The sequence below is a fragment of the Saccopteryx bilineata genome, chromosome X (genome assembly GCF_036850765.1).
Source record: "Saccopteryx bilineata isolate mSacBil1 chromosome X, mSacBil1_pri_phased_curated, whole genome shotgun sequence".
Classification (NCBI taxonomy): domain Eukaryota; kingdom Metazoa; phylum Chordata; class Mammalia; order Chiroptera; family Emballonuridae; genus Saccopteryx; species Saccopteryx bilineata.
Window position 1 is genome coordinate 136,326,776 of NC_089502.1, and position 24,856 is coordinate 136,351,631.

At 39.4% G+C, this 24,856-nt stretch overlaps 1 protein-coding gene across 3 annotated transcripts in view; it reads right to left on the reverse strand.

The window, feature by feature from the left end:
- Window positions 1–20,986, reverse strand: part of BMX (BMX non-receptor tyrosine kinase) — a 55,968-nt gene extending 34,982 nt beyond the window's left edge. For 2 of the 3 annotated variants that reach the window (XM_066248967.1, XM_066248965.1), the window contains exons 1-7: window positions 20,852–20,986; window positions 13,458–13,604; window positions 12,499–12,603; window positions 10,598–10,679; window positions 7,978–8,097; window positions 5,720–5,784; window positions 507–682 (exon numbers count right to left, since the gene is read on the reverse strand). In XM_066248967.1, the coding sequence (XP_066105064.1) occupies window positions 507–682; window positions 5,720–5,784; window positions 7,978–8,097; window positions 10,598–10,679; window positions 12,499–12,603; window positions 13,458–13,604; window positions 20,852–20,854 (698 nt within the window). In that variant the 5' untranslated portion in view covers window positions 20,855–20,986. Of the gene's footprint in view, window positions 1–506; window positions 683–5,719; window positions 5,785–7,977; window positions 8,098–10,597; window positions 10,680–12,498; window positions 12,604–13,457; window positions 13,605–14,505; window positions 14,652–20,851 lie in introns of those variants that run through there. The other variant, XM_066248966.1, reaches the window with a different exon arrangement.
- Window positions 20,987–24,856: the final 3,870 nt, after the last annotated feature.

Genomic DNA, 24,856 nt, shown 5'->3' on the forward strand with positions numbered 1-24,856 from the left:
GGAATGTGGAGTCATTAAGGGGGAAGGGGAGGAAAAGAGGATGGAATAAAATGCTCAAGTAGCCTGACCTGTGGTGGCGCAGTGGATAAAGTGTCGACCTGGAAATGCTGAGGTTGCCGGTTCGAAACCCTGGGCTTGCCTGGTCAAGGCACATATGGGAGTTGATGCTTCCAGCTCCTCCCCCCTTCTCTCTCTCTCTCTCTCTCTCTCTCTCTCTCTCTCTGTCTCTCTCTGTCTCTCTGTCTCTCCTCTCTAAAATGAATAAATAAAAATTTAAAAAAAATGCTCAAGTAGTAGTTAGATCATTAGATTGGATAGTCTAAATGGAAATACTGCACTGCTCAGTCCCGGTGTGGCCAAGGCTTCTGGCTCACAGTGAATATTTTCTGACAAGACAGCTCTATCTCAGCTAAGGCCTGCATGGACAACTTTGAGACTGAAGTCCAAGATAGTGGTAAAATGTTTATTCTACATTCTGGGAAGCCAGACTGAAAGCTGAAGTTTACCTTTTCAGTTTTCTTAGTTGCCACCAGTCAGGGCAATCTTCTCTTGGAACATACTGAAAATTGATGTCTGGCTGGGATCCATAGTTTTTCATTGAGTCGCTATCATACTGGGCTAGAGTAGTGCTTGAAGATGGTTCATCCATTTTGAAAAAAGGAACTGCTCGAGGAATCTGCAGCTTTGGAGGACAAGATATTTTAATAGAACACAGTGAGGCACATGCATATTCACACATGGGTAACTAACAACTTAAGATGTCAGTTATTAAAAAGGAAGGAAAGAAGGATGGCAGAAAGGAAGGAGGGAAGGAGGAAATAGGAAGGAAAAGAGAAGAGAGATTGAGAGAGAGAGAAGAAAGGATGAAAAGATAGGGAAAGAAAGAAAAAGAAAGAAAGAGAAAGAAGGAAAGGAAAGGAAAAAGAAAGGGAAGGAAAGGAAGTGAAGAAAGGGCAATACTAAGCATTGGCAAATATATGAAACAATAGGAACTCTCAACTTTGGGTTAGAGTTTGAAGTGGTAAAACATTGAAAAGCTGTTTACAGAATCTACTAAAGCTAGGCATGCATATACCCTGTAATCTAGAAAGTCTATATATATATCCAACAGTGAGATTAAAAGACATGTAAAGGAATGTTCATAGCAGAATTATTTCAATTAGATAAAAGCTGGAAACTACCTAAATGCCCATTATAAAAATAAAATATTAAACATATTGTAGTTGTAGTAGGCTAAATAATGCCCCTCCCAAAAATGTTCCTGTCCTTTTCCCTGGAACCTATGAATATGTTACATGGTAAGAGGGATTTTGCAGATGTGATTAATTTAAGGATATTTTAATGGAGAGATTATCCTGGATTATTGGAGTAGGCTAAATGTAATCAAAAGGCCCCTTAAAAGAGGAATACAAGAAAGTCAGATTAGCTCTGGTTGGTTGGTTCAGTGGTGGAGCATCAGCCCAGCGTGTGGAAGTCCCGGGTCCGATTCCCGCCCAGTGCACACAGGAGAGGTGACCATCTGCTTCTACATCTCTCCCCCTTCCCCTTCTCTCTCTCTCTCCCTGTCTCTCCCTGCCCCCAGCAGCCATGGCTCGATTGGCTCAAGCATATCACCCTGGGTGCTGAGGAGGCTCCATGGAGCCTCTACCACAGGTGCTAAAAATAGCTGGGTTGTGAGCATGACCCCAGACAGGTAGAGCATTGGCCCCAGATAGGGTAACTGGGTGGATCCTGGTTGGGGCGCATGCGGGAGTCTGTCTCTTTATTTCCCCTCCTCTCACTTGGAAAAAGAAGAGGGAAAAAAAGGAGGTCAGAGATTAGAGAGAAGATGTGAGGATGAAAGCAGAGATCAGAGAGGGAAGAAGATGTCACTTTACTTGGCCTTGAAGAAGGAGGAATGGGACAGGATCCAAGGAACACAGGTAGCCTTTAGAAGCTGGGCTAGATATTCCCCTAAAACCTCCAGAAGGAACACAGCTATGTAGACCCATTTTAGACTTGTGATCTTCAGAACTATAAAAGAATCACTTTATATTGCTTTAAGTCACTAAATTTGGGTTAATTTGTTACAAGAGTAATAAGGAGCTAATACAGTGGTATATTCACAGACTGGAATTCTATACGGCAATGAGAATAAACTATAACCACATACTAAAAAAATGGGTAAACCTCATAAATTTAACAAAAGAAGACAATAAATGACTATATGATTCCACTTATATAAAGGTCAAAAGTAGGCAAATGTATAATGTTATAAATCACGTTAGTGAATACTCTTGGTGAGATGTAGTAACTGAAAGAAAATATGAGGGTATCCCTAGGTTTCTGTGACGTTTTCTTCCTAATCTAAATGTGGGTTATAAAGATGTATTCAGTTTGTGAAAACTTATCAAGCTGAACACTTAGGACTTGTACACTTTTCTAAGTGCATGTTATACTTCAATTAAAAATTTACACTATAGGCCCTGGCCGGTTGGCTCAGTGGTAGAGCGTCGGCCTGGCGTGCGGAAGTCCCAGGTTCGATTCCTGACCAGGGCACACAGGAGAGGTGCCCATCTGCTTCTCCACCCCTCCCCCTCTCCTTCCTCTCTGTCTCTCTCTTCCCCTCCTGCAGCTGGGGCTCCATTGGAGCAAAGATGGCCCAGGTGCTGGGGATGGCTCTGTGGCCTCTGCCCCAGGTGCTAGAGTGGCTCTGGTCACAACAGAGCGATGCCCCGGATGGGTAGAGCATCGCCCCCTGGTGGGTGTGCCGGGTGGATCCTGGTCGGGCACATGCGGGAGTCTGTCTGACTGTCTCTCCCTGTTTCCAGCTTCAGAAAAATACAAAAATAAAAAAATTACACTATATATAGTATATAATTATACATTATATATATTCACATTATACATATGCTCTGAATTTATTTTTTTCACATTGTATTTTACTTTTTTCCAGGGAGTAACATCCTGGAAATTTTTGTTATGCAGGACACTGCTATTTCTGAGCTGTGGGATCATTATCTCCAAAGATAAATGCAGTGGAAAGTTCCCTAATTGCAAATCTGAACAGAACAGCTAGAAAGCAAATTTTAATTTTCCTCATCTCAGTAAGTCCTCTAACTGAATGTTCTGGTAAAAACAAAACAAAAAACATATTTTTCAAATACTCTCTCTGATCCCTGATCCCGAAGGGCAGCATGTAATCAAAACAGACCTTGTACACTGATTTGCCTGACTGACAACTTTCAACACATTTCCCAAAGAATATATTGCCCTAGACTAGATGCAATGATTTCTGGCTCTTAAAATTTCCTCTGCCTTTAGGTATGTCTAAAACAAACTTTATTGGAGTATAATTTACATATAAAATTCACCCTTTTATAAGTATAGAATTCAGCGACTTTTAATAAATTTATCAAGTTGGGCAACTATCACTACAACCCAATCTGAGCATATTTCTATCACCCCTATTAGATCTCTCCTGTCCATTTATAGCCAATCCCCATTCCCATCCTGACCTCAGGCAATCACTAATTGACCTTTGTCCCCATAGATTTGCTTAGTCTGGACATTGCTTTAGATGTTCCATGGGGCCATAACTTTTAGTCTTCAGGATGGGAGCATACATCCAAATCAACAGCAATGTCTCTGACAACAACAAACCCAAACCTTAGTAATTGTATTAGTTTCCTGAGGGCTACCATAACATTTAATGAAATAAAGCAAAAGTCTGTCACAGTTCAGAGGCTAAAAGTCCAAAAGCAAGGTTTTAGCATGACCACGCTCCCTTGAAAAGCTCTAGGGCAGGGGTCGGGAAACTTTTTGGCTGAGAGAGCCATGAACGCCACATATTTTAAACTGTAATTCTGTGAAAACCATACAATGACCCGTGTACATTATGCATTATCCAATAAAAATTTGGTGTTGTTCCGGAGGACAGCTGTGATTGGCTCCAGCTACTCGCAACCATGAACATGAGCGGTAGGAAATGAATGGATTGTAATACGTGAGGAAGTTTTATATTTTTAACGTTATTATTTTTTTTATTAAAGATTTGTCTGTGAGCCAGATGCAGCCATCAAAGAGCCACATCTGGCTCGGGAGCCATAGGTTCACGACCCCTGCTCTAGGGGCAAACCTTTGCTTGCCTCTTTCAGCTTTTGTTGGCTCCAGGCATTCTCTGGCTTATGGCAGCATAACTGCAATCTCTGCCTAGGTCTTTAAATGCCTTGTTCTCTGTGTATCTCTGTGTCCTCTCATCTTTTTGTAAGGACACCAGCCATTGGATTTATGGCCCATCCTTATCCAGTGTAATCTCATCTCGATTCTTAGCTAATTACATTTGCAAAGACCCACTTTAGGTCACATTCTCAGGTTCTGGGTAAAATGAAATTTTTTGGTCACATTTCAACCCACTATAATAAGAAATTTCTTCTTGTCCTTCATGTTCATTCATGAAAATTAGATCATTTTTACTTAAAAAGGTAGAAGTAAGTGTGTATAAATGTGTGCAACTGAAAATAAGTACCACAGAGCTGATCGATGGGTAGAGACACTTAATTTCAGATGAGCTTTCAGAGAACCACTGGGAGGCCATTTTATGTATTGCCTGGCATTTCAGGAGGCTGATATCTACCTGGGAAGTCTAGAAGCAGGAGATTATGGCTATGAACCTAAGTAAGTAGAACACAAAGAGAACAGCAGCCTGTAATGTGAAAGCGAGCCACGTAAGGTTTTAGTAGCCAAAGCTGTCAAAGCTTTGTTTGTTTTCCTGGAGGCTGCTAACTCCACCCTTGGGAGAGGGTTGGCTGGAAGCCATCTTGAAAACTCTGCCCAAGGTTCGTGAATTGATCCAACAGAAAAGTTCAAGGCTAAAAGCCTGAGAGCTAAGGGTCAAGACATTTCCTCTGTCATAAAACTACATTTGGATGTACACCCTAGTGGGAAACCCATGAAAGTCTCCAAGAAGATAAAGAATTAGCATTGGAAAACTGTCTTAAGAAGAAGGTACCACTACCACATCATGACAGGACAAACCATACATGTTTGTCTCTTTTTTATTAGACCTGCTCTTCCTGGGTCCCAATCCTGAAAGGTTCAGAAGTTTCAACCTTTCTACGACCCTTCCCCCAAAGCAAACTGCCCTGTGATGCAGACTCAAGCTAGGTAAAGGTGAAAAGTTTTAACTTGGAAAGATGTTTAAAGTTGTATGATTATAGCATTGGATGACACAGTTAGAGGCTGTCCTCATGACTACTGGTAATTGGGAAATTTTATGTCATCTGAGAGTGACTAGAAGAAAGCCTACCAAGTGGCTTTGAAAGGATAATGGAGAGAAAAAATCATGTTGTTTTCTGCTAGTGAACTATGGGGTCCCAATTTCTTCACCATGATACATACATAAGGCAGTCTTGGCCACAGTGGAGGTAGGAGAGTAAGGACAGTTAGTGGCAGCTGCCTGTTATAGGTGATGCTATCTCCCACATGCACCATTTTTAGTGAATAGTTATGTGCTTACAGGTTAGAAAAGGTCTAGTTATTAAATATAAAAATACAAAATGGTAAAATTGTTCTGTATTTAAATTTATTATTTGATATTGCCACTGCTCTTGGTGACAGCTCACAGCTTTTCTCTATTTTCTGGAAGGCTGAAGGAAGCCCATACTTTCTAGTCTTGAATTTGGCAACTCTTGATTTATTTAATATATCCTGATCATTAAAAAAATAAATGTTGACTTACCACTCTGCCTGGGACAGTAGGAGTTCTTAGTTTCTCTTCCTTTGTTTCAATGTGCAGATCAGCATCTGACAAGTAAAACCAAGTAATATCAGAAGGAAATGTAAATCAAAGCAAAACATCTAATGTGATGAATCAAAAGAACTAGCATTGTAAGCAATACTGCTGATTAAATGAATTTAGACACAACGTTTTGAGTGATTCTTGCTTTCCTGTATAACACCCAAATAAAACACCACTCTTCCACCATTATCAATATCCTCCCAAAATATATAAATTATTTAAGTTTCTCTAAACCCCAAACCTATTCATTTATATTACATTTCTACCTTGTATTTGAGTAGCATATATCTAATTCCTTAGATAGGACCTAGGATCCTAGGGTTCAGAATCCACGTCTGAATCATGTTAAATTGGCTCATACAAGATGCTTATAAATAGCTGATTTATACATAAAAAACCCTTTTCCTGTTCCTATGAAAATTGTTGGTTTCACTCTCTACCTATACAGGTAGATAGATGTCCAGGCTGTGAGTGTGAAGCCATTCTGTGCCTTATAAATGGGGTGGCCATATGGTTTATTGACCAAACTGGAACACTCCTGAAAGTGATAGGTAGACTTTTAATATAATTATGGCAGGTCACCAATGGCAGAATGAGACTGTCCCAAACAAATTGGGTATATGGTCAATTTACTTGTAGGACACATTCCCTGGAAAGAGGGTGATTCAGGGCATTTTGGAGACAGAAGGAAGCAAAGACATTCAACTGTTTCCTTTCTGTGCCCATGGACTTCCCTGTAGCTCAGCAAAGGAGGCAAAGGGAGTACATTGCACTTAGGCAGATAGACAATATCACAGCTGCTTATCATGTATAACACTTCTATATTCTGTTTTCTGCAGAGGCTGGCAAAGAGCCTGTGGCAACTAGAGTACATGGTGGGTGGCATCAAGCCAGGTCCTAGGAAGATAATCCAAAGGCAGTGCTGTCTCTGGCCTTTCTCCTGCTCTTTCTCGGGGGGTTAGGACAAGCTCAGAGTTGAAATCTGGCCTGCTTGGTAATGATGTCAGATCATGGACAGAATAATTGGGGAAAATGATTAATGTTGTAAGGAAACTTCACTCTTTAGCCCCTCACAGTGGAGAGAAAATCCATGTATAGTAAATTCTGTATAGTTCTTTAAACCACTATAATTCAAGAATTTAAAGGACAATGTGATCTAATTAAGAATAATAAATATTCATAGTATAGTCTGAGATGGAAAACACAATGCATGTTCACTGATTTTGTTGTAAAATGACCAGCAGCAGCATTAACATAATTGTTAAGTGTCAGTAGTGCTATGAAGTGAATTTGGATAACATTTCATATCTCTCTGTATTTTATAGTTTAGGAAGCATTATCACACAGCTGACCTCATTCAAGCCTTTAAAGTCATTGTAATACAAGCAAATTTTGTCCAGACTAGTAAAACTGTTACCAAAATAAGTTCTTTTTATTTATTGACAACTTCGTGTTGTTAAACAATGATAATCTAAAATATATAACTGTCTCATGTAAGTATTGTGGTGAAGGAATGAGACTCAAGGGCATGGAAGAAAGTAACATTATTTTCTCCTTCTGTTATCCCTTCAAAACCACTGTATGAGTTTTCTTTTCTGTCCACAAAGTCTCAGGCCAATTTCCCTACAAATATAATTCTGAATAGAACCCTTTTACTAGCTTCTTTGATGTTATTAAGAAATCAACACACATGTAGAAAATAGCCAACCACTTTAAATATATCTCTCAAAACTTGGCCATCCATCATTTTGTTATATATGGTGATTTAAAGTGTTACTTAAATTTTATTCTTTGACATATTTTTAAGAAGAATGTTGGTTGTTTTGGTTTATGATTTAATTTATGAACCATGGTGATATGTTCACCATGTTCTACCTATTTGGAGTTTATCTTAAACCAGGAAGAATTATAAGAGGAAATAAACAGCTCCTTGCTTGATTTATAATTCAAATTTAAAAATTTCTCACAGTGAAAGAATGCCAGATGTTAATATTGTTATTAGTTTAATAAACATGACTCAATTGACCCTAGAATTAGACTTCATTTGTCAGATAGCATCTTTGAGGCTGAAATTTCATGATGCCAACCAATCTGGCACATCTTGTTTTCCTGAACTGGCAAGCTGTTCTGGCATGTGGTAGATTTGCCTAATGGAGCACCATCCACCCAGGGCCCACCCAATAGAGGGGTCACATTACATGCTTCCCAGAGGGTACATCCCGGGGCCGCTTTGCAACTCTGCTGGCAGCACAGGAACTTCCCGTCCACGAAGAACCCAGTGTGGTACTTGATCAGCAGGTGGGGGTTACCCCTTATCTCTGGGGAGCAGGCAGGAAGAAAACACTACATGAGCAAACGTTGGCCCAAAAGAAGAAACACATTCAGTAAGTGCTGTTATCACAGACCAATGAAAACATAATTTTTGCCAGCAACCAGGCTAAGAGTAAATGGTTCCCAAAGGTTATGTCTTTCACTTAGAAGTTAAAAAGCCAGAAAAGAAAGTCTAACATGTATATAGTGAGAATAGTACAATAATTTATATAAGTCTTAAAATTCATATACAGATCAGCTTGTTATTAGGATTTTAGAAATACAGCCATACGGAAGTCAGTTGGCCACAGCACATGCGTATTGTTCTCTTGTGGCAGAAAGAGACTGGAGAGTAGCACTAGATCTTAGCAATAAGAAAAGTTTCTAGCCTGACCTGTGGTGGCGCAGTGGATAAAGCGTCAACCTCGAAATGCTGAGGTTGCCAGTTCGAAACCCTGGGCTTGCCTGGTCAAGGCACATATGGGAGTTGATGCTTCCAGCTTCTGCCCCTTTCTCTCTCTCTGTCTCTCCTCTCTCTCTCTCTCTCTTTCTCTCTCTCTCTCTCTCTCTTTCTCTCTGTCTCTCCCTCTCCTCTCTAAAATGAATAAATAAATAAAGAAAAGTTTCTAATAAACATACACATTCCCCCCACTTCTTATTTTGAAACATTTCAAACATACAGAAAAAAATGTAAGAACAGTACAATAAATATCCATATGCCCTTGAGCCAGATTCAGATTTTAACTGTGCCACATTGCTTTATCTCTTTCTCTCTCTGTACGTACATATTTTTAGATTTTTTTATCATTGTTATATTTTCTTAACCATTTAAGAGCAAGTACAGATATGATGACCTAAGTAATGTCACCCACAGTACTTCAGCATATAACTCCTGTTAACATGACTTTATATAACCATAATACAATTATCAAATTCAGAAAATTGAACATAGATGCAATACTACTACTTAATATATATTCCATATTCAATTTTTCTAATTGTTCCAATAATATCCTTTGTAACCATTCATTTTCTTCTGATCAAGGATCCAATCCAGAGTGACACATGGCATTTAGTTATCCAGTTTCCCTTGATATAAAACAGTTTCTCCTTCCTTTTTTGCTACGCAGGACTTTGACCTGTTTACACTAAGGAATTAATGGTTTATGGGGCTACTTTTATAAGAACGTGTGCATATTTTAAAACCCATGGGAACAGGATAAAGAAATCCAAAGCATTGCTGGTTCAAGCAAGGGGTCACTCTGTCTGCTGTAGCCCCTCGGTCAAGGCACATATGAGAAAGCAGTCAATGAACAGCTAAGGTGCCGCAACAAAGAATTGATGCTTCTCATCTCTCTCCCTTCCTGTCTGTTCCTATCTGTCCCTCTCTCTGACTCTCTCTGTCTCTGTGTCACACACACACACACACACACACACACACACACACACACACAACCAGAGCAATGGAATTCTAATATTAGAGTGTACTTCTATGTCTACAGCAAACTAGCATCTCTCTTAGTAGAGAATAGTTCAAGATGTGGCTTCAACTCTTTCCTTCTTGATTTATTATTCATCTTGCGGATTTCTTATTTTGATTGATCCCATAAGAATTCTGCTTCTTCTTTACAACCCCAACTCAAGGAAGTATATGAACAGAATAATAACCACCTTGCTGGGTCATTGGGAAGGATCTGAGAAAACGTATGTAAACCATCCGGCATAGTGTTTGGCTTAGAGTAGGTTAGGTGTTCAATGAACAACAGGCTTTGGTAATAATATTCCCTTAGTTTAACTCAGCTTATCTGACATTTAAAACATTTACTAAATGTTAATGAAAAATTTAAAAAAAATATTATAGAAAAGCAACAAACAAAAAATTAAGTTTATAAAACACTAGTTTCTGATCTTGAACTTTCCCAGAAACATAACATTTATACTGCACTGGCTAAAAAGTTGGATTTGGGTAATTGGATTATGAGTTCTCCATTATTAAGTGCATGACATTGACCATGTAACTTTACTTATCTAAAAAAAAAAAGACTAGTATGACTCATTTTCACAGAGTTGTCAAGAGGGCTGCCTAAGAAAATGTTTTATAAGTCCTCGATACAGTAGCTGGCAAATCATAAGTGCTTAGTGTCAGCTAAAAACATCCAAAGTACAGTAGCTACAGGACCTAACACAACCTTAAGAGGACCTAGATAGACTTTGCCCTGAAAAGGCAAGCACAATGGGTGGAGAGCAGGTGGCCTGGCTTCCTCCAAGCTGCTAGGAAGGACAATAACCAGCCCTGTGCAGAGATGGGGGGAGGGGAAGGGTATCCGATCCCCTGTGGAGCAATGAGAATGCAAAATGAGGAGAAGCATGGCCTATTTTCTGAGGTTGGTAGGAAAATTAGTAGATTCTGTCTTGGCATTGAGGAGTCCTTTTACTGTCATATCTTTGCTTCACCAGCCCTCAAAAGAAATCAATCTATGACTCCTTTTTATGATTGTTTAAAATTACCTTTTTGTAATGCTTTCAACCACTGGCTTCGGCTCTCTTCATTTGATGCATAGACATAGAGAAGACCATCTTTATAGACAATCTGGAAAGGAAAAGATTTGGTGCATTTAGCTACAATTGCATCATAGTTCACTCTGGTGCAACTGCAAATTTTCTGTTATCCAAAAGAAACCTTTAGTTTGCTTATATAATATCCATTAGCTCTAGAATTAGGTAGAAAAATGTGTAGTTATTTTTCATCCTGCACCTTTCAGTTTGTTTTATCCCCAACACCTCTGCACTTTGGAAAATGATAGCATAGAATTAGAAAATTATAAAATGTTAGATGCTATAGGTGTCTTAGCAGTGTTCTGGTCCACCCACCTACCCAGTACATGACTCTTTACAGCCAGTTAGAAAATGTCCATCTGCTCTGTCCTTACAAATATCTTCATGGATAGAATGTCCTTCACTTTTACTATTCCATTATTGTCAATTTTCACATATTCTGTTTATTATATAGTTCATGGTTATATTGAGCATTACTTATTCCCTTGGGCCATGTCCCACCACAGGAATCCCCAGCATGTCATTTTCTATTCCTTAAGATTTTTGTTTGAATGTCTGAAGATGATAATGTCTACCTAGATCCTTCTCTGGTTTACTTACTTTTGTGAGGAAATAATATAGACTATTTACTAAACACCTACTAGTTTGGGGGAGTCTTTTCTAAATGCTACAATATTTTAATCGTATTTCAACTTTGTGAAAAATATATGATTACACCCATTTTGCAAGTAAAAAATAAACTGAGAGACTATGTTTCCTATGGTTACACAAGTATAAGTAAGGCTAGCAACTCTGTGGGGCTCTAATGCATATGTTCTTGAGTACCCTATGCCCCTGTGATATGAATTTGAAGCATCTTCCATGAGCACACACTTCCCTGGTTTCTCCAAATCATGTAATGGTCTTTTTTAAAGTGGGAAGAATAGATTGTTCAGCAATCAGATTATTATGTTTCATTTTTGGCCACAGTTCTCTCCTACTAGCACTGGGTAGTGTGAACATCAGAAGAGCAATCCATTTATTTACCTTTAGATCAGAAAGATAAGTATTCATGATATAATGAAAGTAAGGCTTGATTTAGTTCAAACTACTTCCCAAGAGTACTGTAGGCACAATCTCCAAAGCATACTGTTTTTATAAAATATATATATATAAGTCAGGGTAAAATGAAAACTCTCATGCTGTGCAAAGCCCTGCCCACCTTTCGAGCTTCATTTCCTTCACTCTTTCACAGGGCTGCTTGATTCATAAGGACTACTTGGAGCTCTCCAAACCTGCCACACTATTTCACCTATGACAGCCTTGAAATGTGCTGTTTTGTTTGTTTCACTGCCCTTCCTGGTTTTTGCTGGGTTTAACCATACCTTCCTTCCCAACTCACCTCCAGTAGAAAATCTCCCTGACCTCTTGGAGTGAAGAGTGAAGCTTCTGCTTCCTGAGGCACCATGACTATTCTGCTGCCTTTCACCCTAGTGCTCACCCTCACTGCATTATAATGATCTGTATAGACCTTGGGAACAGGGATAATATTTCATTCCTTATAGTGTGCCTAGTGTCTTGTAGCACATTGGATATGCCCAACCATGTCTAATGAAAGAGATTGTCAGTGCCAAAGGCAACTCGAGCCACTGGGACTCACTCGCTCACTTTCTTCCTCTCCCCCTAGGGAAAGCATATGGGTAGATAGAATTTTAGTAAACTACCCAATCCCTGCCTAGAAAGGTTCCAAGCCTTGTCATTGTCTTAATGGATCATTTTGCAACATCTTTATTTATTCCTGCTATACTGAGCTCCTAACAGAAAGTAGTACAAGAAAAGCCGTCCACCTGAGGGAATGTTGCCTCTCCGCTTACCTGGAAAGGGTACTGTCTCTCTACAGGGGTCTGCTCCTCGAGATTAACTTTCTCCACACATCTGATTTTATTAATCTCAATTGATCCTTTTCTGCTGCCCCTTTTCTGAATTAGAAAAACAAGATATAAGGTTTCTCATGCAATACACAATGGTGTACAAAATAAAGCATAAAGTTAAGGTTATGCTTGGAAGGGAGACTGGGAGACAAGGTGGTCATGTGAGAATCATTCCAGTTCTTCTATAATAGTCCAAATCTAATGATAACAGAAAATATTTTCAAGTATGGACACAAACTCATATATGCCTCCCAAAACAAGTCTTCAAGCAACACTTACTAATTTCGTTTGATAATCTTGAAACACATTTCAAGTCACCTGCCATGTGGTTGATCTACTCAGGAAAATCAAGATTTAACTCCATAAAACTTCTTCATTTTGTTTCAATTTTATGACAGCATTTCAGTATTTCTACTACGATAGAGTTCTCAACTGTATAAAAGAGTCTGATTTTCAGCACTGTGTTAAAGCAGGATTTCCCACCTTCAGTACTATTTGGGGCCAGATAATTCTTTGTGTTTGGGGCTGTCCTGTGCATTATAAAATGTTTAGCAGCATCTCTGGCCTCTACCCACTAGAAGTCAGTAGCACATTACTCCCATCAGTTATGACAAGCAAAAATGTCTCCAGCCATGTTAAATGTCCACTGGAGGGCAAAATCACCCCCCATTGAGAGCCACTGTTCTAAAGTAATTTGCCTTTGTAAAGTTAGCCAATGTTTTAAAATTTCTTTATTGACTTAATTACAACTTGATTAAGAAAAGACCAATGTAGTAAGTGAGTATAGTAAGTTGATCTTTACTGTATAAGCTATGAAACCTGATGTTGTTGCATTATAATTATGCACTTTGTGGAGCCTTAAGAAGAAAAATATAAAAGCAATGGAATAAATAGGGTCTCACCATTTTGTCATATTCATAATAGGAGAGGTTTGTTTTGGTCAAAACAAAAAGCCTCTCTTTGTAATTATTTGGTGACATTTTCTTCTTTTGCTGTGACCTTTTGAGAAGAAGTTCTTCTAGAATGGATTTTGTATCCATACTGTCGTCCTAAATAAAACAAAATAGTTAAAATGAGTATTTGCAGGATTTAGCTAGGTTCTCTTTTACTTTCATAATTTTTATTCAACTGTTTCTCATTTAGGGATAATATAAATAACATAATTTTTGAAGTTAGTTTTAGGCTTATACAGAAAAAGTAACTAAGCAGGCTCTTAAATAAACATATGCCTGCATGTTTTTTCTACTGCTTTGCTTTGACTTTTATAAATATGTTTAATTTTTATAGGATTTTATGCATTTTTCTCATCTCCTATTGTAGATCATAATTTTACCATCTTCATACTACCTTCCAGACCACTTCATCAAAATTCTCCTAATTTCTTAAGCATTCCATAGATATTTGTTGAACTCAATTGGATATAATAAAACTTTAAAAAATTTGAACTCCACATAGCTCACCATGTCTGAAGTAATTGATCAACTGAAATTTATCTCCATTAATTTGACCAGTTTTTTGACCAAATTATCCCAAGCACTATGAAACTCTTATGTCATTTTAAGTCATACCTACAGCCCCTTATCATGGTCAGATCTTTAACATAAAGGACATGAGTTTACTTTTCAATATTTCTGAGAATGAAATATCTAAAATGATATCAAAAGATGAAAAAACCTAAAAATGGTATTTTATGAACAAAAAACGTTTTTTTTCCTCCTCAAACCATGTAAAACATTAAACCTTCTGGAAAAAAATTACAATTTTGGTTCTACTATGATTATTGTTTCAATCCTCAGTCTGATGACAAAAGTGGTGTTCAGCAGTCAGCCACAAGAGAGACATTTTCTTACGTTCTTTTCTTTATGGAATTACATCATTATTAGCAGTCACATGTGCAAAATTACCATTTCTTTGTTTCCTGATAACCTGAAGGTAATTAACTTCACTCACCTTATGTTGGAGAGAGCTGAAGTGTGCTTGCAGTTCCCTACCTTCAATTCTCAAGCTCTAAGCAAACAGCTACTGTTCTGAGGCCCCATCGCTCCTATTTCTTCTCACTCTGCCAGGGGCATGTATTAGAAAGAAGATATTTGCATCCTATTTATCACTCTGGATCAGGAAGCACCCATATTGGCACTGCTTGGTCTGGATGGAAGCAGATGCCAAGTGAACCTGCCCAGTCACTAATGTGCCCTTCTCACTGGCCCAGGAATAGGGTGGGCCACGATGGCAGGGGAATGGGAAGAAAGGAAGACTAAGAAACACGGCTTGGCATTGAACAAACCATGGGAACGCCCAGCCAGCTTCTGTCCTGCCATAGAAATAGGAATCAAGAAAATCAGCTTTAGTTATTTATTTACATAGATCAGAATACTATTAATCTCTCAAATGTTCTCCAAGGGAGATATATAGACAGAAGTAGTAGAAATCTTATCCATTGAATATAATAGAGGTTTGATCACTTTTTTTAAATATTATTTTATCTTGGGGAAGGAAAGCAGTGTAAAATTCTTTTGAAAAGTAGAATGGGTTTCTTTTGAGCACAATGGGTGCTAGTCACACAGTCACTGGTTTCTTTGTCCTAGACAGGGCAAAGATCAGGGTGTAATAAACCCAGCAGGACCTGGAGAGGTGGGTGACACACCTACCTTTCACCTTTGTCTCCATCAAAAATTATACATACGCCTGTTAAGATTCTTTTCTATATTCAAAGTCTATGGCCAAAAGAGAATTTGCTTGAAGACTTACTGAAACTATGGAAGATGTACTTTTTGTGAGTTAAAGTCCCCTTTTAGGCATACTTGTAGGGTACTTTTGCCTTTTACATTTTGACATTTAAAAATTGACTAACAAAGAAAAAAAAGAAAACTGAAAACTCTTGTCAAAAATATTTTATAACCACAGCTAATACAATACTACTCAAAGCAGAGTGCTCGTTAAATAGGTCTGGTTAGTAGAATAGAATGGATACTTTCCAATTTTTTTCAGATGCTGAATCATTTTGTAACATTAAGAACAGTTTTGAAAATGCAAATCCCACTGTCCAAGATAGTGTTCAGCTTTTCCCATTAATACATTATGATACACACACTTTTGTGTTTATAGATCTTTCACATTCATCACATTAATGACAGTGTTGGGGGGAATTTTTCCTAAAAATTTAATATGGTGAGTCAGAAACCACAGACCAATGAAATTCACAAAGTTGCTTCTGCCATTGAAGGGAAGAACATCGTCTAGAAAGGAAAGTACTAAGTCCACAAGCACACTCTCTAATAAATTTCCAAAGGCTTATATATGTTGTTTCTGAAGCAATATACTTTTTCAGATTTCAACAAAACTGTTCATTCCAAAATCCTGCCCTTTGTGATCTTTTGGCTTTCATTTAAAACATTAAAAAATTGAAGGCATTTCTCTGGTTTATTCTGCAAAGTCAAGAACTACAGACAAGCAAAAGAAAAAAAAACCTGTCAACATTTTGGAGAACATACCTTTAAAAATTTTTAAAGTATATACATGCATGTGTTTATTTTTACAAAAATGAGTTTGCATATTGTGCACACGGGTCTATAATCTGTTGTTCTCATGGAATGAACTTTAAATCCTTCAAAGTTCCAGTCCCAAAGCTGGACTCTCATGCTTTCTATAATGCTTGAAGAACCCCATTTAGATGACTCATATACTTTTGTCATCTCCAGGTTAGTTTCTTCTAAGGCAATTCCTGGTTCCCTCTCAAGTTTGGACCCGCCTTTCTCCTTGTATATGCTGCTGACTTTTCCTTGTTCTTGTCTCTTCTGCTTGATTAGCCTAGATTCTAAATTGAAAATATTTCTCTGGTCTCCCTTGGTATGGGAAGGTGGTAATAGTGATGACTAATTTTTAGAAATGTAATGTCTCTTACCTTGCATTAGGACAATAAGTCATCAGGGTTCAGGTACCACTGTTGACTCAAATGCCTATCCAGAGGCTAGCAAACTTAGCTCTGCCTACCCTTATTTATTCAGTTGGGGAAGGTAAAAAAAAAATTCAAAATAAAATAAGATCCTATAGCTAGTCAATATTAACTAGAAATCTATTTCCATAGAGGAGCTGGTGGGATTTGGCTGGGCTCTAATATTACCACCTACGTAAAATAGACACATCAATTTGCCTACCAAATAACACAGGCTACCTATTTTCATAAGCATATAAAACTAGAAAAAGATTAAAGTGCAGGGGAGGCCCCCCAAAATAAACCTGACAAAAATCAATATAGTCTTCACTATAAGGAAGACAGCAACCATTATGCACTCTGTAACATACATAAAGGATTCATGCTGAATTAACATGACTTGAAATCACTAGAATTATTTAGCATTTAAAAGGAAATAACATCATGAAAGTAAGGACTTCAACAAACCTGTAGGTCTAAAGGGCACACTTAAATTTCAGCCTCCAGTGTGCCTGAGTGACAACAAACAGGTTTGACAGCCAGCTTTCTTATGCAAGGTTACTATGGGGTGGTAGACTTAAGAGGTTTGGAGGAAGTGATAGTACTGTCATTTGTGAGCTGTGTCACCCTGACCAAGCCCCTTCCCTGCTCTAAAAGTTGGTTTTCTCATCTATAAAATGATATAGACAACAGTTCTCTCACTGTTATGTGAATTAAATGAGAAATCTTATGTGAAAATGCCTGGCACACTGTGGGTGCTGAATCATGATTAAAAAAGAAGGAAACAACTCAAGTGCTAGAGCAGAGTCTGTTGTTTTTGTGACAGAAGGCCTGAGGAAGAAAAAAGTGTCTTTTTTCCTTTTTCTTCAGATAATCAAGAAAGATGTTATGGAAAGCAGGGCATTAAAATTGGACCTTGAATGATATGAGTGATCGTAGTGATAATAATCCTAACTAACATTTAAGGAGGACTCACAATGTGCCAGGCACTACTTAAAGCACCTTAAAATATGCTTTTGTTTACTGGTCATAACCGTCCTATTGGGTAGATCATGACACCCCCACCCTATCGGGTAGGTTGTGACACTCTACCCTATGAGGTACACAGTTACCCTATGGGGTAGGTCATAACACCCACATCCTATGGGGTGAGTTGTAACAAAGTCCCCCTGTGGTATAAGTTGCAACCTCATTCCCTGCTTACAGCTCTTCCCTGAGGAAGGTATAACACAGGGGTCGGGAACCTATGGCTTGCGAGCCAGATGTGGCTCTTTTGATGGCTGCATCTGGCTCACAGACAAATCTTTAATAAAAAAATAATAACATTAAAATATAAAACATTCTGATGTATTACAATCCATTCATTTCTTACAGCTCATGTTCATGGTTGCGGGTGGCTGAAGCCAATCACAGCTGTCCTCTGGGACAATACCAAATTTTTATTGGATAATGTGTAACATACACGGGTCATTGTATGGCTCTCATGGAATTACATTTTAAAGTATGTGGTGTTCATGGCTCTCTCAGCCAGAAAGGCTCCCGACCCCTGCTGTAACAGATAGTAAATTGCTCAGGCTACCCTGCTAGTGTGGTGGAACTGGGATTGAGTCCAGGCAGCCTCACTCCACAGTACATATTCTTGACCATGCCAGTTGTGTATCTCTCCTAATTAGAGGAGGTCTACCAGCAGTCATAGAACATCAAAGCAGGTAGGAACCCTATAAGTCATTTTTATGGATGCATTAACTGAGCCCCAGCAGCCCAACTGACTTAGCCAAACTGCAAAGCTGTGACCTGAGAGACACAGCCCAGGAACCAGATAGCTGGTATCCTGCCTGGGGCACTCTGCACACCATTATTGCAATAAATAGAATAAAAGAGATCTGTGCTCAGTTAAACATACTACAGCCTTGCATAAATTTGAGTATTACCAGACCCATGCAAGGGGCCTTTTATTGGAAATAACAGAAAGATATGACTTATCAGTAACCATTCAGCAGGCAACTCCAATGTGGTATTAAATAGCAAACATCTAGCCCACATTTTGAAGATAGGTAAGAAGATACAACTCAAAAGTTGAAATGAATTCTAAGTGGTGCAGAAAGGGGGCAGGAGGCAGGGAAGGAAGGGAGGAAGGTATACATAGTGAAATGGGGTCACTGGATTGTTCCCGCCACCAAAAAGGATATTCCCTGACTGGCTCAGGATGCTGCCCTTAGGCTTTATTCTTTAGAATTGAGAGATGAGAGTAGCAATTCCTTACTTCTTTACTTGATTTAGTTATCTTCTCACCTTACATATTATTTAGCTGAAGACTTTTTGGTAGGTAGCAAGATATGAAAGTAATCCATGTTGTGGGAGGGTAGTGGGAGGTGGGAAGGAAAGGATAGATACTTCGAGTAAGGACTGGGGAATCAGGGGGTGGCTCTGAAAGGAAAAATGGAGGACCTTTTGACAAACTTGATCTTCCAATATTTGCCTCGGGTCAGACCTGCTTACCTTTCTGCTAAATAACTGAACAAGCTATGATGGTAATTAAAACAGGAACAAAAAACTTAACTCAAAATCAAGTAAATGGTTTAAAATGATAACTCTTAAGATGCTGGCCCAAGACAAATACTAGCTCCACAGCACTTGCCAAACCCTTCGTTCACATGATGCTATGCAGGAGAAGGAAAGCTATAATTATCTTGGCATGATATAGACTGAAATCCTTTAACATTGACATTCAAATTCTCAGCATTTTGAAACATCATACTTTAATTGCTCCAAAATGAATTTATAAAAACCACACATTTCAAGAAGGCCGTTTTTGCACAAAGAAGGTGAGACTTCCAATGCCATTTTCGTTGGAACTATATTTAGGATTAGGTGTGAAATTCATCTCTAGTGCCCCACTGAGCTTTTCTAAGTGCTTTCTTCTTTTCAGCCACCTCTTCCCTTCTGCTCCCTCCCCTTCGCCAGGGCACTCCTCTGGGCACCTTACTGAGGAAAGAAGAAAAATCTGATAAATCTATGTCCTAATACCTTATGCTAAGTTTAACATATAGCACCACTTATGGAATACAGGTCAGTATGTGCAAAAGCACCCAGCTTTGGTGGGTTCAAATCCCTGCTCTGTCTCCATGCAACCTGGCATGTTACTTAACCTTGCAAAACCTCAGCTTCCTCATCTTAAAGAGAGTAAAAAAAAAAAAATAACCACCTCAAAGTGTTAGAAGGAGTCAAGAGAAAATGGCGGTAAGATGCCTAGCACACTAGTAGATGTTCCATACCCCTTCCTCTCATCACTCCATCAGCAAATTAAAAATAATAACATAGCAAAGTTTAAAAACAAAATGACCCCTGACATAACATTTCAGCCCTCATCCCCTTTCCCCAGCTCCTGGGATGGGAGATAAGGAGAGGCAGAAGACTCCTTGCATATTCTCTAGTCAACAACCACCTGGTCTGCAGGTCTGTTACAAGCTTTGAGTCCTGGAATTGGACCTTAAAATCAGGTTGAGCCAGCCCCTTAGTAACTGTGGATTTGTGCCACCAGATTTCTTACAAACCAATGTAAGATGTTCCTCAAAGGGCGCTCCCTGGGCCATCAGCATTACCTGAGTGCTTGTTAGGAGTGCAGAGTCTCAGTTCCCACCCGAGACCTAGTGCATCTGAAGCTGCAGTTTAGTGACATCCCCAGATGATCTGTGTGCATAGGAGACTTTGAAAAGCACTGACCTAGACCACATTATACTGTACTACTTTTTAAATCCAATGAAATCCTCACAGTCCACAAGAATTTTCAAAATTATATGGATGTGGGTAGAGCTTATGGTTCATCTCCCTCCCTCCTTTCCATCTTCATCTAAAATACCCCTAAGCCTCTGATTTAGGGAGACTTTGGGAACCTCAGAACAAATATCTGTAGCTAAAATAACATCATAAAAACAAAGAAAAATAAAGAAGGAATAGCTAACATTTCTTTGCCTTTCAGAAGCAGTGAAGAAGCCAATATGAAAAGCCATGGAAAGGTGATGCCTAAATAATAGTAAGGAGAAAATCAGAGGAAACAACACAGCTAGATAAAGCTGGTGGTGATATACCCACAACATGACTACATGACTGCTACCCTGAACGAGGTTTGGAGCCACAGGGTGTGTGTGTGTGTGTGTGTGTGTGTGTGTGTGTGTGTCCAAATTACATGGACCCATCCAAAGTCCCAGAGGAACCCCAACAATTTCATATTTATAATTTTTTGTATTTTTTAAAGCCGGCTCCCCAAGTTTTGTGAACTTCAGACTCTATAACACCCTGACCCTGACCCGAACCTGTGTTCCTGTAGGATATGACAGTGCATAGCCACCTGCCGCTATAACGCACCATTTTGCTGGTTCCGCCGCCTGGGTCCAATGCGGTGAAGTCAGTCTGCTCATGCAAGAACACAGCCCTGGCTGTCCTTCTTCTAGCAGCAGCGAATTGTCTCACATTTTCCCGGCTGCTGGGTCAGAAATGGCTACATTACTCAGTGCCCCCTGAACGTTTATTGTCCTGCAAGGCCTTACACAATCCCACAGGAAACCACGCTCAACACTTAGCCAACACTTGTTGATCTGATTGAATGCAACAAAAACGGAGACAAAAGTATATTTCTTAACGGTTCCAACTTTGATAACCACGGCTCCTGCTTTTACCACGCAGCTCTCTGGTACACGTGATAACCCTGCCTTTGTTTATAGAACTTGATTTTGGAAAGGATATGAAAATATCTCTGTAAAACCCCACTTTTGACTCTGACTTCTCTCACATGAGTCAGGAAACCATGAGGTAATGCCAAAGTGCACAGAGGATAAGCAATGAAAACTTCAACTCAACACTGGACAAAGGGAGGCGGGAGAGCGAATGAGACGACAGTTAGCATGACTGAAAATGAGCACATTTCCACAGCTTGGATTATTAACAAATCCAAAAATGGAAAAGAGACCAGTTTTGCTAATGTACCATGTACCACGATTGCAATGAAAAAGTGTATGATTGTCACCTAACATCATTATGACAACATCACAGCTTTGGCTGTATTTTTTCCACCATTTTATTTTGTGCACACTGGCTAGTCACATGAAATATAATTAATGACTTATTTTAGGCTCTGCTATAGACAGTGAAGAAAATCAATCATCCCATTGGCATGCATTGGCCCACTGCTTACTTATAAATTGTTAGCTACTATAATTTATTAGTAAATACCTATGGCATGATGAAATCTTGGGTTGGCAGAAGAGAGTGAAGCTACTGACATTCAAAGAGGTATTCTTTTGAGTGGACACAGGATTAGCATCATTTCTTTTCATCCATTCATTGAGTCAAGTCTTATTGAGAACCTTCCATATGCTAAGCGATCTGTTGGGGGCTGGAGACAATGTAGTAAACAGGACAGAGGCAGCCCACATCTTCCAGGGTTTATGTCTAGTGGAAGAAGAACCGCAAGGGAAGATTCAATTACAGTAAAGTGTGTGAAAATAACTTGCAGATATATTTTAATATTTCTATTTGAAACTGGGATTTGGGGAAGGTCGAAGAGTCCTTCAGAAGTATTCAACGAAATAAGATTACACTCTGACAGCAAATACGTCACTGATGGATTCCAAATAGCTCTCCAGTCTACGGCCATACCACCCTGAATTGGCCCGATCTCGTCCAAATAGCTCTCCATACCCTAGGAATAAAGTCAGCAGTCGTTTGAGAAATTGGGGGTAAAACAACCTGACCAAATAAATTAATTCTACACTCTGCTGATCAATGTTCTTTCTCACAGGGCGACTTGTATTAAGTCTACTGTTGTAGCATGACAGAAGATCAATTCTAAAATAAAAAATAAGTGGAAGGGAGGGGAAGGAGGAAGTGGTAGAACCCTGGAAACACCTGGGCACAACGTCTTGGGTTCCTATCCTTTCTTGGGCCTTGAAACACTCAAGAGCAGCTGGGAGAAGTGGTTTCCTTTGAGTTAAAATGTCACAGATTTATTTATTTATTCTCTATTTATTCACTTCCTCTGCCACTTCTCCTGAGCCTTTCTTTGGCTCTGTATTTTCCATGCCTTTTATTTAATTCTAACTTATGTCAACCTGCTCTTTTGATTACACAATTTATTTGGTCGAATTCTAGTCTGCCTTGTCACCTTCACCCAGTGAGACCCTTAGGAATTTTCTCTAAAGCTTGTTCACACAAGCCTTTAGCCAGCAACAAGCTGCCGTAGGGGTGAACATGGGATAGTTTGACCTCATGACATAAGAATGTTCACTTGGTAATAGTAGTGCTTATACTTTCAGAATAAGAAAGAATATGATAGGATCCATGGGGGGAGGCGGAGAATACGAGAGAGAGAGAGAGAGAGAGAGAGAGAGAGAGAGAGAGGGAGGGGGGGAGATATTCTTCTGGCTTACCTCTATTCTTTTTTATTTATTTATTTATTGGTTTTAGAGAGAGAAGGAAAGAGAGAGATAGGAATAATGATCTGTTCTTGTATGTGCTCTGAGCAGGACCTCTATTTTATCACTTAATTCACTTAGTTTATGGCTTTGAAATATCATCTTATGTTTCCAAATTACAGCTGCATCCTCTCCCCTGAATTCCAGACTTGTATTTGATGGCCAACTTGTCTGTCTATACTTGGAATATCTAATAAACATGTCAAACTTGACATGTCCAAAGCTGACCTCCCGACTAAACCCTCAAACTAGTTTTTTTTCTACCGTCTTTCCCCTTCTCGGCTAATAGCAACCATATCCTTTCAGTTGCTCAGGCCAAGGAATGTGGAATTACCCTTAACTTTTACCATTCCTTCATTCCCAACATCCAATTTCTCTCGAAATACAGTAAGCTTTATCTTCATAGTATATCCCAAATTTGGTCACTTTTCACTACCTCTGCTGCTACCTAATGGTCTAAGTTGCCACCACTTCTCACCTAGAACACTGTATTCACCTCCTGACTGCTCTCCCTGCTTCCATTCTTGCTTCTGCAGTCTATTCTTCACTGATTAGCTAGAGTTATTACTATTTTTTTGTATTTTTCTGAAGTGAGAAGTAGCGATCCAGAGAGACAGACTCCCACATGCGCCCAACTGGGATCCCCTGGCATGCTCACCAGTGGGCAATGCTCTGCCCATTTGGGGTGTTGCTCTATTGCAACCGGAGCCATTCTAGTGCCTGAGGCAGAGGCCATGGAGCCATCCTCAGTGCTCAGGCCAACTTTGCTCCAATGGAGCCTTGGCTGCAGGAGGGGAAGAGAGAGACAGAGAGAAGTGGGAGGGGTAGAGGAGCAGATGGGCACTTCTCCTGTGTGCCCTGGCCAGGAACTGAACTCACGACTTCCACACATCAGGCCAATGCTCTACCGCCAGAGTGATTTTTCTAAATATAAGTCAAAGGCTGCCACTCTGAAGTCTCCAATGCTGCCTCCCCCACCTCTCTTCAGGTTCCCTATCTTGTACTATCTTTTACATCTCATTATTCTTCTAACTCACAAAGCCATTCCTAAAACTAGCCTTCTTGCTACTTCTACCATATTCTGAGCACCATCTGTCCTAAGTTCTTTGCATTGGCACTTTCCTCTGCTTGACAGACTGTCAGAGATCTATGCCTAGTTCAGATCATCATCTCTAGGCTCTGCTTCAAATGGCATCTTCCTAATGAGGTCAACCTGGACCACTCGGTTTATTAGTACAACCTCACTTCACCCAGCACTCCCAATCTCCCTTATTCTATTCTACTTCTTGTTCTTTTTTTCTCTAGCACTTAGCGTCTTAAAAACCTACAACATAATTTACTTATTTATTACCTTTAATGTGGCCTCTCCTCACTAAAGAGCAAGTCCACAGCATAGGACTCCAATAGCTTCTCTCTATAACCTGAGCTACTTCCAAGGGAATTTCTTTGGGGGCGTCACTCCATCACCTCCTACACTTATTCATTCTGGTGCCAAAATAATCAACTTGGAGGCTGGGATCTGATGTGAATTGTTTACATTTACTAGCTCTTATCACCTCTCCTAAGGATGCTTACATGTTGAACCTCAAGTCTGATGGCAGAACAAATAAAATAGTCTTGTTCCTCATGAAAGGAGATGGGTGAGTGAAGGGTGGAGGTGGACACGAAAATGATTGTTGTTTTATTAGGACCTTGTCTGACATCTGAAATCTTTGCATAGACTGTTGGCATTTTTGTCGATTTTACTCCTACTTTTTAGTGGAAAGTAAGGATTTGGGGTCTAGATGGGTTTGGAAAACTATGGCTACCACCTGTTTTTGTACATAATACTTGTTGGAACACAACCCCAACCATTTGTTTACATACTGTCTGTGACTGCTTTTGTTCTACGACGGCACAG